The sequence below is a fragment of the Canis aureus genome, chromosome 32 (assembly GCF_053574225.1).
Source record: "Canis aureus isolate CA01 chromosome 32, VMU_Caureus_v.1.0, whole genome shotgun sequence".
NCBI classification, from domain to species: domain Eukaryota; kingdom Metazoa; phylum Chordata; class Mammalia; order Carnivora; family Canidae; genus Canis; species Canis aureus.
In genome coordinates, this window is record NC_135642.1 from 19,168,269 (window position 1) to 19,184,768 (window position 16,500).

The 16,500-nt window shown below is 32.5% G+C and overlaps 1 protein-coding gene across 1 annotated transcript in view; it reads right to left on the bottom strand.

Moving 5' to 3' along the window:
- Positions 1-16,500, bottom strand: part of MYEF2 (myelin expression factor 2) — a 38,463-nt gene that overhangs the window by 15,231 nt on the left and 6,732 nt on the right. Inside the window, 12 exon segments of the mRNA XM_077881020.1 lie at positions 1,365-1,427; positions 1,723-1,821; positions 2,063-2,131; positions 2,425-2,475; positions 3,955-4,056; positions 8,598-8,661; positions 8,782-8,831; positions 9,567-9,720; positions 10,468-10,659; positions 14,169-14,262; positions 14,363-14,370; positions 15,595-15,647. Of these exon segments, the coding sequence (XP_077737146.1) occupies positions 1,365-1,427; positions 1,723-1,821; positions 2,063-2,131; positions 2,425-2,475; positions 3,955-4,056; positions 8,598-8,661; positions 8,782-8,831; positions 9,567-9,720; positions 10,468-10,659; positions 14,169-14,262; positions 14,363-14,370; positions 15,595-15,647 (999 nt within the window).

Genomic DNA, 16,500 nt, shown 5'->3' on the forward strand with positions numbered 1-16,500 from the left:
CTACCAATTATTTGATCCATTAATGTTACACTAGTTTCTATCATTTTTATCTAATAAAACCAGGTTTAATAAATGCTAGAACAAAGATATATGAAGTGAATTCAAATTATTATAACTCCAACACATTAACTGTTAGTCTCATCATACTCTCTTACATAATATTCTTTTTACCTCAGTATCTTCCATTTCACATGTAATTTAGCTTCTCAATGACCACAGAAAAACCTAACTTTTAATCTCAATATTATATAGAACTTAAGGAGATAGCAAAAAAATGGAATCACACCCCTTTGGCCAGAGCTTGAAATTTAATTCACAGCTCATACCCAATTCATTCTTATGCACTAAGTCCCCTTTAATTAATTCCAATCCTATTCATTCTCAAAACTTATCCTTTTTTCTTGTACTAATATCCCCACACACAGAAATTATAAAAATTAACATCACCTTTAAATCGACTTTCTATGAACAACAAATATAAAGTTAGGGAAACAGAAGTATAAACCCTGAGGTGAAAAGAGAAAGTAGGGAAGTTAAGATTAATGGGAAAATTACCTCACGGCTGAGAAAATGATGAAATGGAATGAGAAGCAAGGTACAATGCAAGTAAATATCTTTAGCTGACAGGATTTTAGAAAAGTCCAAGTAGGTTCTATTTCCTATTTGCGAGATTTCAATTAAAGGAAGTCAGTAGAGTATGGAGAGCTCAAAGACACATGGCTTAATAAGCAACAGAGATCAAAAACTGAGCCATGTCTTTAAGAATTAATATAAGGCCTCAAATGTGGTAGCAGAAACACATGGAAGAAATGGGCATTCCCCAATGTTGCAACTACTCTTGATTCTGTCACAGGAAAGGTTCTTAAGAGAAAAAGAAAGAAGCATCTCTTTCAACCTCAGCCCTCAACCTCAGGAGCTCTCTACAGGTGGTTATAACTGGGGTGATTCACGTTCATCTACCAAAAGACACAAGTGGTTTACAGATGAAATAAGCTAGTCACCAACAGCAATTGTAGACAACAGGCAAGGAAACAAAGTTGGTGCTAAAGCAAAAGTTGCTCCTGACATGATCAGAGAAATCCCCAGATTCCTTAGTTGGAATGGAGCTTCTTGGATTACCTGACAGTTAACACATACTCTGGCGTTAGTTTATAAATGTCAAAGAAGTAAAATTCCAAGTTGGTTTAGAAATTTCAAACAGTGATCAAACAGAAAAGCTCAACAACTATCAAAATTTCTCTAAATTATGACAAGACATTAACACATAAAAACAAAGTATTACTATACTACAATAACTACTCTTGCAAAGTCTTTTGCAAGCACTCAAATATTACTGAATAAATTCTAGTAAAATTTAAACCTACTTATTCCAGATCCTACTGGACCCATGTTAGAAGCTCCTATTCTTCCTGCAATCATTGCACTGCCTAAACAAGGATGGAAAGATAATATACTAATTAATTTGAATAATCATATTTTAAAATTCCACGGTACTATGCTCTCAGATGTACAGTAACCAAAAAATATAAGTCGTCTAGAAATAGGAGTTAAATACATAATATACTGGAAAAAGAGAGTACATTAAAATTCCTAAAGTGTTTTTTCATCAAGTTATAAATTATGTGAAACATTATAAATTTCCAATTGTTCACAAAAAAAGGAAACAGACTTTGAAAAATATGACCTGCAGAAAGAAAAGGAAAAATATGCAGCCAGCCCTACCAAGTCTACCAAAGGAATCTCCAAAGCCTCGATTTATTCCAATATCACCACGTCCAAAATCTCTCTCCATGCTACTAGTCATCGCACCACGGTACAGCTCTGAAAAGATTATGCAACAAATTAACTCTTTTTCAAGTACATCAGTTACATGGTATTCCATTTAGGAATATTTTGAAACTAAACTGAAGAGACAGCAAAAGTCACAAAAACAAAAGTCTGTGATTCACCAACTTACCTCATACGGCATATACTATCCCCAGTCCCATCATTCCTGTCCCTATTCCCTATGCCCATATGCCCTTTAAAGACATCTACAGTACACACTCCTACATTCACCTACCTCCCATTCGGCCAACTCCTCCAAATCCTCCCATGCTATTCATTGCTTCCAGACCACCAAACCCAATTCCTATGGAATAAAGATTAATTTTGAGATTTACCTGTCAGTTATACAGTTGAAAGCTACATTTGGTAAAGATTAAGTCTCACCAGTAAGCTCTTCATCCACCCTACTTTGTCCAGGGGCTTCTCAACACATCAATTTCCATATCCCCTAAGTATGTACCAGGCTCAGTACCTGCCAGTGGTCTTTAGATGTGTGCCAACAATAAACCATGACTTTTTTCCTTGGATTTCTCAACACAGCTTCTAATTTACTAAAAATGGTGATGGGTACATAAAAAAACAAACGCTTATACATACCTCCTCCAATTCTATTCATTCCTCCAAAACCTGGACCATCCATTCCCATACCTCAAATAAAATACACAGTATGTACGTTCAGTCAATCTTATTTTTATGACTAAAGAATGACATAACGCAATACAGCAAAAGGTACCACTGGTCTAGTCATGATGGAATGCTAGAGAAGCAGTGGGGGATGGGGACAGGTGGCATGCTTTAAAGTGCTATGCCACATCAGCTATTTAATCATTAGTCTTCATAAAGGCCTATATGAATATTTATTGAATGAGAAAACAAAATTCACTGGTCACACTCACATTCAAGTACAGAATATTTAATACTAGGTCATTGTTCACTTTTTTTTTAACACACATACACACAAATATCACCACAGCAGATTTAGAGATCAAATCAGAAAGTAAGGACTCCTTACATGCCAGCTAAAGGGGTAGTAAAAAACTAAAAATAAAATAGCATGTGTTTAGGAGGTCGGAGGGCTTAAGAGTAAGGGACAAAGTTTCTGTTTGGGTCAAAATGATCACCTAAACTATCCTTATAATTTAAAAGTTTAGCTATAGCATCTCAGCAAAAACAGGAATCTGATAGCATTGATTAGTCCATCAATTAAGATGCAGCTCTCTAAGTAGGGTCTGGGGTCCAATAAGTCAAAACTATTTCATTCATCACGTAACATTAAGATATTATTTGACTGTTTTACTTTCATTTTGTCATGAATATAAGGTATGATTTTCCAGGAACTACATGATGTACAAATATTGTAACAAGCTAAATGCAGAAACAGATATAACAGTCTGGCTGTCTTACATTAAACCAAACATTAAAGAGATGTACAAAAAGGTAAAAACAATGCCACTCTTTTCACTAATTTCTTTGTATTATAAAATACAACTCATTTTCTTAAAAATTGTATTTATATTAACATGATATTATTATTGTTATCTTAAATAAATATGCAAGTATTTTTAAATTTCTAGGGTTTAATTTCTAATACGGCAAATACTGACAAACATAACCACATAAACAAAAGCACTTTGGGATCCTCAACAAATTTTAAGAGAGTAAAAGGGTTCTGAAACCACAATGTTTAAAAACTGATCTTCAAAGATAAACTGTATATTAGTCCAAGTAAAGAGACAAACAGCTCTTTGAAAAGCTACTTTCCCATCTACATATAAAAATTTAACCTGCTTCTGACAGGGTAGCATTTCAGTCATTCCACAAATACCGTATATCCATGACACACAAGACACTATGTTTAAACATTCTCCCTCTGCCTTAAAGACACTTTAAAATCCCAAGTGCTAAAAAGCTAGCTACAATACAACTGGCCTCAGAGGAACCTGCCTGACCTTTGCTCACCCTCTTTCATGTTCTCTGCTCTCAAGGTTTCATTCTTTATTCAGATTGAATGACATCCAAAATGCTTAACTGTAAAATAGTCTTTTGAATATTATTACAAACTAGTAAATGTAAGCGTTGTCATCTGGCAAATGTACCACTAAAAAAGAAATAAGTGAGAATACTCACCACTTGGACCTAAATTTCCCATAACACCACCTATGTTCAACTGGCTGGCACTAATGGGCTGTCCACCTGGACCAAGTCCCATTCCAATGCCTCCAAGACCACCTAAAACATAAGTAAGACTATTACTAACCCATATATAATTAACTAACTGGCAAAATAAATTTTGTAAAGCTAGATGCCTGTAGGATTATTTCCAAAATTATGCAAATTTGCAAATAAGAGTCCTGGCTCTTGCTTTCATCAAAACACAGCACACTGAAGCCTCACTATAATACCATTTATTAATGAAGCAGGTTTATCTTACTTATATCCTAGTTTCAAGGCATATTGAGAAGGACCAAAAAAATACCAACAGGATTTTAAATAATATTATATACCTTATAAATGGTATACATATCTGAAAATGAGAACCCTGCTCAAATTTGTAGAACCACTTAAAGTAGAAGAATTACTTTTAAGATACTTTAAATCAAACTAAAAGATCAACAACAATGAAAACATAATATTGGATAAAACAAATATTACATTACCTGGTTTTGTCCATGAGATATTTACTTACATTTTATATGGCATCTTAAAGTATTTTTACATCTCTTTTCCATACAGGAGGAAATCTCTGAGACCTTAAGTCACTTACTTGTATGACACCACTTAGCTATGTGATTAAGCTAGGACTAGAATTTAAGTTTTCTATCTCTAAATCCAGTATTCCTTTTACTACCTCTCTTAAAATAAACTAATTAAATTTGTTGAAAATAGACTTTAAGAAGTTAATCTGATGACCTTAAAGACTTGACATTTGAATGGAAATTATTTTATTCTACTAAATCTGAGTCTGGCTTTAAAGTTCTTGCTAGTCAATGTAGCAATTGGGTGACAGGGGCTGAGAAAACCATATATATATTTTAAAAGATAAAGTACGGAAGCACATTGCGTTAAATTGGAAAGATTGTGATCTGGTAAAAGAAATATCTTTTTTTTTGCTCAGTTCCTAAAATTGGTCTAACTGAAAATGCATATTTGACCATCAGCAATGCCTAGGTCTACACCTAAAACTCATATTTTCATCTCTTATATCATTCTTCACTAAAAGGAACTAGGACTCCTTGAAACTAGGCCAATCTCATGTCTCTGGGACCAAAAAAAAAAACAAAAAACAAAAATCTTCCCAAATCTGAGAAATCATGCTTTTACCAAAAGTAAGAGAATCAGCAGCATAGGAAATGAGAAAGCCCCCACTTGACAAGTTACAATAATATGAGCAAAAGAAGAGAAGAAGGGAAAATTAAGGACATTAAGGATTAACTAGACAACAAACAGATTCCGTCAAAATCTATGAATTCATACTATTTGTCAATAGAGAAGAATATATAAAAAACATAAATATCAAAAAGCAGATATAGAAGTCTGAATATAACAGAGGATATTTTTTAATCTAAATAAATAGAAGTGTACTTAATAGTCAAAAAGTAAACCAGAAGTCCCTGCAGAAAGCCAGATAGGATCTTGAAAGATGACATCTTAAGTGATAAGGTAAATTTGATTGAGGAAGGAAAAGACTGCCCTATAAAGAGAAAAAGGGCAATTTGCAAAGACACATAAGCTGAGAATTTTCCAGAATTTACTTAAAAAAAACCTGCATTCCAATATCGTGAAAGCCCAATAAAAATTCATACCCACACTGTAGAAAACTGCATACCAAAGATAAATGTCTTAAAAAATCAACCATAAGAAGAATAAAGACTATCTATAAAGAAAGGACATTTCAACTGATAGTGACTTAATAAAGCAACAAATGGAAGCCAGAAGACTGGAATATTTTCAAAGTGTTGATACAAAATAATTATCTTAAACTACAAACCAGTAAAATTATCTTTGAAGACATAGACTATCCAAAGTTGAGACAATTTACCAACAACAGATCCTCATTGAAAGAGCTTTTAAAATATAACCTTCAGCGGGGGAGGGGAGGGGAACACTAGTGCCAAAGTCTGTGAAAGCAAAGAAAGGTAAGATTTTTTTAAAAGTGGTAATGCTTACTTTGTGGGACTGAAAAGAAAGCAATACAAAACTAAGACAATGAGCAATAACAGCATATAATTCAGTAGGAAAGTGATCAGAACTAAAACATTCAAAGGTCACTCTGTTATTGAATAAAAGAATAATTACATTAACTTCAGATATATAGCTATACTAAAAATACAGGATAACCACTAAATGAGAAAGCAAGATAGGAGAAAAATATTTGTAAGAAGCAGAAAAACAGAACACAAAATAAGAAAATGGAATTAATCTAAATAAACCAATAAACGTGAATAAACAAAACAAAGCTGTTCTATCTATATTAATAATAGACAAAAGACCTAGTTAATAAAGATAAAATTATAATGATAAAATTTTGATTCATTAGGAAAATATATCAGTTTTAAACTTGGATGTACCTACTAAGTTAGTTTCAAAATATTTAAAGTAAAAACAAAAAATAAGACAAATCCAACATTCTAGTGGGAAATTATACCATGTACATCTCTCACTTACTGACAGCACAGCAGACATGATTATTAGTAGAGATATGAAAAATTATAAATGATTAACAAACTTGATTTAATGGACAGATGTAGAACACTGCACTCACCAAGCACACCTGGAATATATATTAAACAGCACCATATATTAGGCCACAATGCAAAGTTCAAATTAATTCCAAGAATCACAATCATATCTCCTCTGGCTACACTGTTAAATTAAAAAATTAGTAAGAAAAAGCTCTATACATTTAGAAACTCAAAAATGCATAGCTTAAGAAGAAATCATAATAGTAACTTAACAAAAAATAAATCACAATAAAAATACTCCATAGCAAAACCTGTGCACAACAGCTAAATTTAATAGTTATATCTACTTTTACTAAAGAAGAGAGGCTGCAAAATTAGTCAAGTAAACATTCAACTTAAGGAATTTGGACAAAACAAGAGACTAAACCGAAAGAAACAGAAGAAAGTACTAAAGCAAAGAGCAGAAATTAAGATACAAAAATTAAATTTATTTGTTTGAAAGCACTAATAAAACTGAAAAATCTAAGCAAAACCGACCAGACCAAAGAGAAATTGTAAACTTTTTGAATTTATCAGAGGGAAAAACCAAAGATGTAGTAGAAATTTAAGAGACTATTTAATGCCAATAAACCTGAAAATGAACAAAAATGGTAAAAATCTTAGAAAAACTGCAATTACCAAAATTGACTCAAGAGGCAATAGGAAATACAATCATTAGTTCAAATCTTCCCCTAAATTATACAAAAAGGCCAGACAGCATTCTAAGTAATTTTTGTTGAACACTGAGAGAAGAGATTATTCTAACAAAAAAAGAATAAGTACTTCCCAACTCCCCAAGAAAACAGAATAACCTAAAAAACAGAATATACAGAATAACCTAAAAAATACATAAATGTAAATGCATCTTGAAAATATTAGACGAGATCGGGCGCGTTCAGGGTGGTATGGTCGCAGACTTGAAAATATTAAACCAAAAACACAAATTGTAGAATAATATATACAATATGATGTCACTCACCCCAAATTTTATATCCAACAAAACAATTTCATATAGTGTTTATGGATGTATCAATGTGTAGCCAAATCACTAAAACCTAAATGATAAACACTATATTCATAGGTTGCTTCCTTTTGGTATGGTATTTGGTAGTCAGGAGAGAGGGGGAGTCTCAACTTTATCTGTAAAATTTTATTTTAAAGAAAACTCATCTAAAACAATTATGGCCTGTGATAGCTACAGGAGTAATTTTATTTGTCTATATTTAAAATATTTTAAAATAATTTTTTTTAATAAAAACCAGAGACAGTACAATAAAATGGTATGAACAAGAACTAGTATTTTCAAGTGTTTATATATTATATCAGAACTGTTCTAAGTGCTTTATATGTATTAACTCATGCAACACTCATGCCAACTCCATGATACAGGTGCTATTTTCATCTTCATTTTGCAGATGGAGCATTGAGACAAAATTGTTAGGTACTGTTCTTTAATCATTTAGAAAACAATTAGATAATACTGATCAATAAGCATGCCTGAGAACCTGTATATCAACTTGAAGGAAATAACCAAAATCATACCAAATATCTGTATACAAAGATATGAATCACTATTGATAATTAAAGAAAAAAAGTTAAAAAATATACCTAACATTAACAGTGAAATAATTCTGGAGCACCTAAACAACAGACTATTATACACCCAATAAAAACACTTGGAATTTCAATATGGGATACTGCTTATTAATGTTAAACACACAGATATAAGGAAAGCGATAAAAAATACACAAAAATGTTATAATGGAGGTTACTTGTGGCAAAATTAAAAGGACTCCTTATTCCCTTCATGTATATGGACTTACCAATTTTTTTTTAGTATGTCTTGCTGTTATAATCCATAAAAACCACCAAAAGAAAAACATCTTCTCAGTCTTCCTCATCAATCATGACAATCTACCTCATTAACTCCAAACTAACCCTGAACTGTCAGAAATTTGTGATACAGGCACAAAAATGGAGTTTTGCTTAGCATATAATAAAATAGAAAAGAAATGGTGTGCACTGTTTCTAATAATAACTTTTACTTACGTGGTAGCTGTGGTGTTTTACTATCATGTGAACGGTAGTCTTCATGAGGGACAGACTTGTCATCCTAATTGCAAAAAAAGTTTATTATACGGTTAATACAGAACTAAAAGGATCTGTAATGCAGAGGAGAGCGATAAATGAGGTTGAAGAGATTGGAGGGTCGAAGTGATATATAGAAACTCACCATTTTCACATGCATAGGTCTATCAAACAAAAACTGCCCATTGAACATAGCTGTTGGTTCAGTCAAGGAAAGTCTATTAAGACTATAAAATTATACTTGAACAGACATTTTTAATAATCTTAGAGTCAGACTACCTCTAAAATTTTAATCAAAATCTTTGCTATTGTATTTATTTGTATTAGTCTCTTCCAAATGTTCAGAGAAAAATCTTGATGGGATCCCTGGGTGGCGCAGCGGTTTAGCGCCTGCCTTTAGCCCAGGGCACGATCCTGGAGACCTGGGATCGAATCCCACGTCAGGCTCCCGGTGCATGGAGCCTGCTTCTCCCTCTGCCTATGTCTCTGCGCCCCCCCCCCTTTGTGTGACTATCATAAATAAATAAAAATATTAAAAAAAAATCTTGAAATCTTTGCTTTACAGTTTTATAAGTAAAATTCAACCTTTTATTTTAGCCACTGATAAAAGAAAATTAACAAGGCTTCATTTCAAGCAATGTATGCATTAATGTACTATGGATTACATTAACTGTCAACAAGCAGATATACATACGATTAGTTGGGGTAGGAAGAGAAAGTAGAAAAAAGTTCATACTAGGCTTATACAAAATAGCTAATTCAAGTTTTAAGAGTGACTTTAGTACTTGGACATAGTAAAGGTTTTATGTGCTGGAGACTAAAGTCTAATATACATTTCTAAGCCAGGCAACCTTAAATTTCATGACCCCACAAAATGGTATCAAGCTTCTTCAACCTTATTAAATAAGGCTAAAGTGTAAATCAGGATACAAATTGCTTGAACTGCTTCAATTGCTTGTTCAAAAGTGACTGTGCCCATTCCTCTGCTCTTGCCATCTTTGTCTTCTTTAATATCTGCCCGCTTTACAGTTCCAGCTATGCTGAACACCTCCTTTAGCTTCTTCCAACCAACTTTGAAGTCAAGCTTAACATAAAATTATATAAAGTTACATACCTAATAAACCCTTCTCCCCATTTATAATACAAACAAATCTTTTCTGAACTCTCAAAACTATGAAGAACTATACTTCTTGTTAGCACATCGATAATATTCAAATAAAAAAATCTTAAGTTGTTTAAAAATCAATTAAGCTACATCCACATTGTTCCTTATCTTTAATTTTTTTCCCAAAATAGTCTCTCAACTGCCCAATCCTGTTTTATACATTTGAAACTTGCACATCTATTTTTACTGAGAAAAATTCAGATTTTGGAAAGTATTATTGATACCACTGACTTTCAAAAGCTTAGAACAAACGACAGACCAACTACAATGCGCACATTCACAAATATCAAATAACAAAGCTAAAGAAAGAAATCCATTCCCCAATATGAACAAAAATCACATATAATGCAAGTAAACATTTTCAAGAACTGCTTAGGTATTTATAAATTCCACAGTTCTCTTCTAAAGAATCCTACTCATATTTACATATTTACACCCTAACCTTATATATATATATATATATACACACACACACACAGAGAGAGAGAGAGAGAAAGAGACTTAAATTGGATTCAAGTTTACAGTAATTACCGTTTCGCTTACTTCAGTCAAAAATAAGCAAAATGTTCTATAAACCTACATACAAACCATTCATCTAATTTAATAATCTCATGATTAGAACTAAATATCTGAATGACAAAATTTTAGACTAAAGCTTAAACTTACATTAGCAACAAAAATTGTGGAACCAAGTCTACCAGCCTGCAAATTACTGATAACCTCAGGAGGAATGTTTGGATTATTGAGAATGGAAGGTGGTAAATTCATCAACCCCGATCCCATATCGGGTACATGTCCTCCTGGAAATGATCCTCCTGTTCGTTGCAATGCCCTACGAGCATTTTCTCCATCAGGATCCTATAACACACATTGAATGTTAAATACCACTAGATACATCAGTAAATCTGTATCATTAAAATAACAACTTCAAATTCTACAGTAGCTATCCCAACTGGCTCAAATTATTGACCCTCTTGAAGAGTGAGCTTTTTTTCTTATCCAGAGAATTCAGTCCCATAAAAACCTGTGGACAGACAAAAGATTTCAGTCTCCAGGGGTGTCAATTAAATACCTCTTTCCAATCACTAAAGTCACTTAAGAACTTGAAATTAGTTTAATTTTGCCCTCATACTAGTGTTCAAATATATGACACATACACATAAATATACATAACTCAAAGAGGAACAAAATACTTACTGTTGACTGTTTTCTTTCCAAAATGCCAGTAATGGTGAATTCTCACCACTGGATGCCCAAGGCAATGCCAAACCGGATTAAGTCAAAGCTTTTTAACAGTGGAACAGACTGTTATAAAACCCAGAAATACTGGGGTAAAGGGAAACTATTATAACGTCTAAGCTTCATTCCTGAACAAAATATTATCCATTTTCCAACCTTTTTCCTTCCTCAACAATGATTATGATCTGACAATGGATTATGACCTGAGATGAAGGGGGCTGGGGGGTGATAAAGAAAGGCTAAGTGTCAAAAGGAAAAATGATACTAAACACGGCTTTTTAAAAAGTTCATTAACTAAGAGAAATATTTTACCTTTAAACAAAACTAAAAAAGCGAGTTTAAGCTCATCCCCTGTCACTCAACTCATCTCACTAGGTGGAATGCAAAAAACAAACAAAAAAACACATAAACATTAATAAGACTATCATCTGCAATACTAAATGATAATGACAAACGTTAACAACCATCAATTCAACTCCACTAGTCTCAGTCTGGGAATACTAATAAAAAGAAAGTTGGATGACCTTCAGAAATTCTCTGGGAAGGCTGGGAAAACAGAAGGTGAAAAAGTAAATGCAAGAATAAAGGTACACCAGCTTCAAAGTATGTCTTCACCATGAAGAAATAAAAATAAATACAGACGTAAAGAAATAAATGTTTTGAAAAATGCTATAAAAATTTTAAGTTAATAAATAATACTTTGGGTCTAACTAAAGTTTCAAAAACTTGTACAAATGCAAAATTTAGGATTGTGGTTGTTACCTATGGGGAGGGGAAGATGGGTAGGAGAGATGTATCATAAACTATTAAGATAAGTTGCTTGTCCTTAATATCGTAACAATAAAGCATATTGCTAGGTTTTGATTTGTCTTTTTATATTTGACATGTATATAAATGTGTGCACACAAAAATATATACATACATATACATATAAAACATATATAAAATACAATTTATATAAAGCAAATTACCGTAACATAACATGGTTTTTATTCCTCTTTTCCCCTTAGATGACAGCCTTGTAGTCACTACCTGCTATAAGCTTGTAACTGCTACTAACCTCCATTTCAGATAATGAAAAAATGCAATTCTAATATCTGGTAAGGCATATTGGAAATAGATTTTTCCTTAGTATTTTCTCACTGGTAGTTTTACCCCTGAGCTCAGCCACCCATTTGTAAATTAGATATTCCTAGGACAGGAACTTTTATGATATTAATCCAAAAAAGTTAACTGAATAAAGAGTACCTCTCCATTTAGTCCAAATTCGGTTACTTCTCTCTTAAAAAAGCTTAAAATGGGAAGTAACCTACATCATTTTGGATCACATAACTCTATACTAGGGTCTCTGAAATATTACTGAGGATATACGATGTGCTAAAACTTAAAATAACACAAATAACATGGGCTCAGCTTGTAGCATAAAAACTACCACATAAATGGCTGGCACAGACGACAACAGTCTAAACTTTCTGTAATTCTCCACTTCCCAGTCAAAATATTTAAGAAGGGAAGGGAGAAGGGGGAAGGGAGAAGAGGGAAGGGGGAAGGGAACAGAAGGAAAGGAAAGGAAAAGAAAGGAAAAAAAAGAAAAAAAGAAAAGAAGAACAAACCCCCAGACTCAAACAGAATTAGAAGAATTCAGGAGCTTACTCCAATAAAAAGATTTGGGATACTTCTATTTCCTGGTGGCATGGCCTTTAATTTTAAGCTATTATCACCTCATACTCAGGATCAAGAGACCAACAACCAGTAACATTCCCACCTGGGGCAGGAATAACAACAATCAACTATTAATACAGCTAATATTTATTATGTAGTTTTATATACTACTTTGAGCACTGTGCTAAATGTTTTATATAATAACATCACAATCATAGTAGTTAACATTTATCAAATACTTTACGTGTATTAACTCTCTGAGTCCTTATAAAACTATCAGATAGCTTCTAATATTATTCCTATTTTGGTGATAAGGAAACAAAGAAATAGAGAGTAATTAGTTAGGCAACTTGTTAAGTAAGTAAAGGTAAGTAATTTGCCCTAAGTCACAGATTATCTGATACCAGAGCCTGAATTCTTTGCCAAGTTATCTCATTTAATCTTCATAAAAACCCTATTAGGTGAGTACTATCAGTAGTACTATTATACTCACCGAGGTTTAGAGAATAAGTAATATGCCTAGTCACAGAAACTGATAGAGCTGGGATTCAAATCACTTCTATACCAAATTAAACTGTGACCAACAGTAATGCTCTACTACCAATGACTTGCAAGCTTGCTGGTAGAGACTCTTCAGGGTCCTAAGTACATTCTCAATTATTCGTAATATAGAATTTAGCAAAAACATATACATAACCGGTCTGTGATTAAACTATTCAGATAAGAGTACCAATACAAACTAAAGGAAGACATGAAAATGACTGCTACTCAAACTAATCATTACCAAGGTCAATTACACTTAAGTGTAAATAGTTGCTCATGTTATCTTCTGACCATTCTTTTTTCAACAGATTTATACTGCTATTGTTCCATACAAAGGGAGTTATCTCCACTTTAGGGGTTTTCAAGTTCCAGTTACAATTTCACTAATAGATTCACAAATTGTTGTTTTGTTTTGTTTTGTTTTTAATTTTAATCTGGCACAGTTTCAGAGTAATTTTCATTAAAAGTGACTATCAATTTTATTCAAATCCATAAGGTATTTGCATTATTAAGCAACTTTTTATCATAAACTACAAGAATATCTATTGTATTTATCAAATTAAGCCACACAATCTAAAAACTGAAAATGTCTATACCGAATAAAGTCACACCTAAGGTTTGCCATCATTAAATGTCTGAATTTTTTTTTTAATCATGTGTCTGTACTTCTAACAACTTGCGACAAATCAAATACATAGGAAAACTGCTTAACGGCAAATAGGAAAGCATGTACAAGCAAAACTTTCATCAATTATATAATGCTTTCGTAAGCATCTATGCTAAAAAAAAAAAAAAAAAAAAAGAAAGAAAGAAAAAAAAGAAAAAAGTTGCAGTAAGAGAAATATATCCCCAAAGATGAAAATCCAAAGAAAACATGCCCTTATATTCAAAGTTTAAATTATTCCAAATATAAGAAATCTTACCTCTTTAATATTCAGGGGTCTTCCACTAAGATCATATTTGTTCATAGTTTCTAGTGCTTTCTTTACAAATTCTTCATCTTTGAATTCAACCACACTTAATGGGGAAAAAATTATAGGAAATGTTTATATACTGAGTTTTCTTTTTCCCAATCAGAAGTTTAAATTTGACTTGATACTTTAAAAAAAATTCTTACCCACAACCCTATATCCAGGTAGATTTGTCAATATATGCAAAAGAAAAAAAGTTTTAGATCAGTAGATGAAGTTAATGGCAGATTCTAATATTTAAGTCATTAAAAGCAACCAATAACACAATTACATTTTGTCTTTTTACACTTCCAGAACACAACAGGCAAGTGACCACAAATTTCCTGTCAATGTTTAAATCCATCTATGTAAGAGAGTAAAATCTAGCATTTAAAAAGCTTGGAGCAAATATTTACTTTTAGAGGACTCTTCTTTAAGTTAAGACAAAGTAACATCATCGCACAAATTCAGTCAAAAGTAACTCAAGGAAATAACTGAAGGTTTCAATACACCTATTCTCATGTCGTTAGGAATATTTCCAAAGGATGTATGATGCACAAATTGTTTTTAATGTATATCTTTCAGTTTTATTAAATCAATATAGGAAATAATCTTTTTAACTCAGTTCTCTATTAGACAAAACTGGCTGCACACAATTTAATAGCATCCAGTTTAAATATGTAAAAAAACAACCTATGCTAAAGAAACAAACTTATAGAATCATTTTAAAAATAATCATGTCATTATTACTGTTTGAAGTGCCATTTGAATGTAGTGACAAAGCTTTTCTCATGCACCCAACTGGTTCTTCCAATATAATTAAACACTGTTTAAAGTTTTCCACTGTATTCTTCAGAATGTTGCTTTCTTGTTGCTAAAAATCAAAATCTACTATCAACCAATTCCTTCCATGTCAATTTAATCATCAATGTCATTCATACCAATTGGTCAGAGCACTGCCTCTTATGTAGTCTTGCAGGCTACCAAATTAAGTTCTTCAATGTAAAGTTTCAAACATACATTCTGAATTAACACCTTTAAGCTATGGGCTTCTCATAGAACTCTTAGGGAATATTATCAATTCAGTAACTTTTAAAATATCCTTGAAGACATCAAAACACAACAAAAAAAAAAATCCTATATTAAATCTGTTGGTTAAGAAGAAGCATTACCTTAGAGCATTAGAAAAGTGAATGCCCTTTATGAAACCCATCCCTTCCAGGCAGCTAGTTTGGTTTGGATAAGTGTCAGACTTGCTAGTGTAAAGCCTCAAATCTTGCATAATAAAGTAAAGCAAAATGAAACTTAAGTTTCCAAAAACTGGTACAAATATTATACAAAAAAGTAAACTGCTGAGGAACTTTTAAACCTCAAGCAGATTATTGCCCACAGCACTTACCCTTGATTTTCCTTCCGCATCCTTAAAGAGCTCCACGTATGTAACCTCACCAACTACATAAGACATACAAAAGGAAGATACCAAGAAACAATACATTTAAACACCAGTATCTTGCTTTACTGCACACCTGTGCACAACTCTACAGAAAAGCACCTATTATTCACCAACAATCAAAACCAGACCAACATACCTCCTATCAATGGCTATGTAAATTTAACTAATTTTCTAAAATGTACATCATCCACTTTCTCTAAAAAAAAAAGCTAACAACCATATTAACCTAATTCATGCTACAGATCATATTTTGGCCAGCATGATATAGTTGGTGAACAAATACACATATACATAACAAATGGTCCCTTAGCCTGTCATATTAAAAACATCAACATTAACACTTTTCAAATAACTTTGGTCGCCTACACACAACAGCTGTTTTAAGGTGACTTTCTACCTGAATGTCTTCAATCATGTTTGCCATCAGTAAACTAAATTTACAAGTCATGCTTCACAGCAAGCCACACACTTTCTAAATAAAGTCAATAAATAAAACCAATCAAATAGTTGTCACCTTACAACAGATACACCAATGCAAATTGTTTTTTATTTATTAGAAGAGATCAGCCTCAAAGCCAAGTACATAGTTTGCAGGACAGTTGAAACTCAATTTTTCAAGAGATAACAAAACTAACTTTTACAAGATCAAATATTAAAATTATTTTTCCCCAAAACCAACCATGTATATAAAATGAAGGTTTTCAGGTTATTCTAAAAACAAAACTGCAACAGCAGTAACGCAATTTTAATATAGAACTGCAGAGACAGCATCATGGCATTCATGACAATGCAAACAAAATGAACTCCACAGCCAGATTCCAGACTCCACCAAGAAAATAACAAAACAGCTTT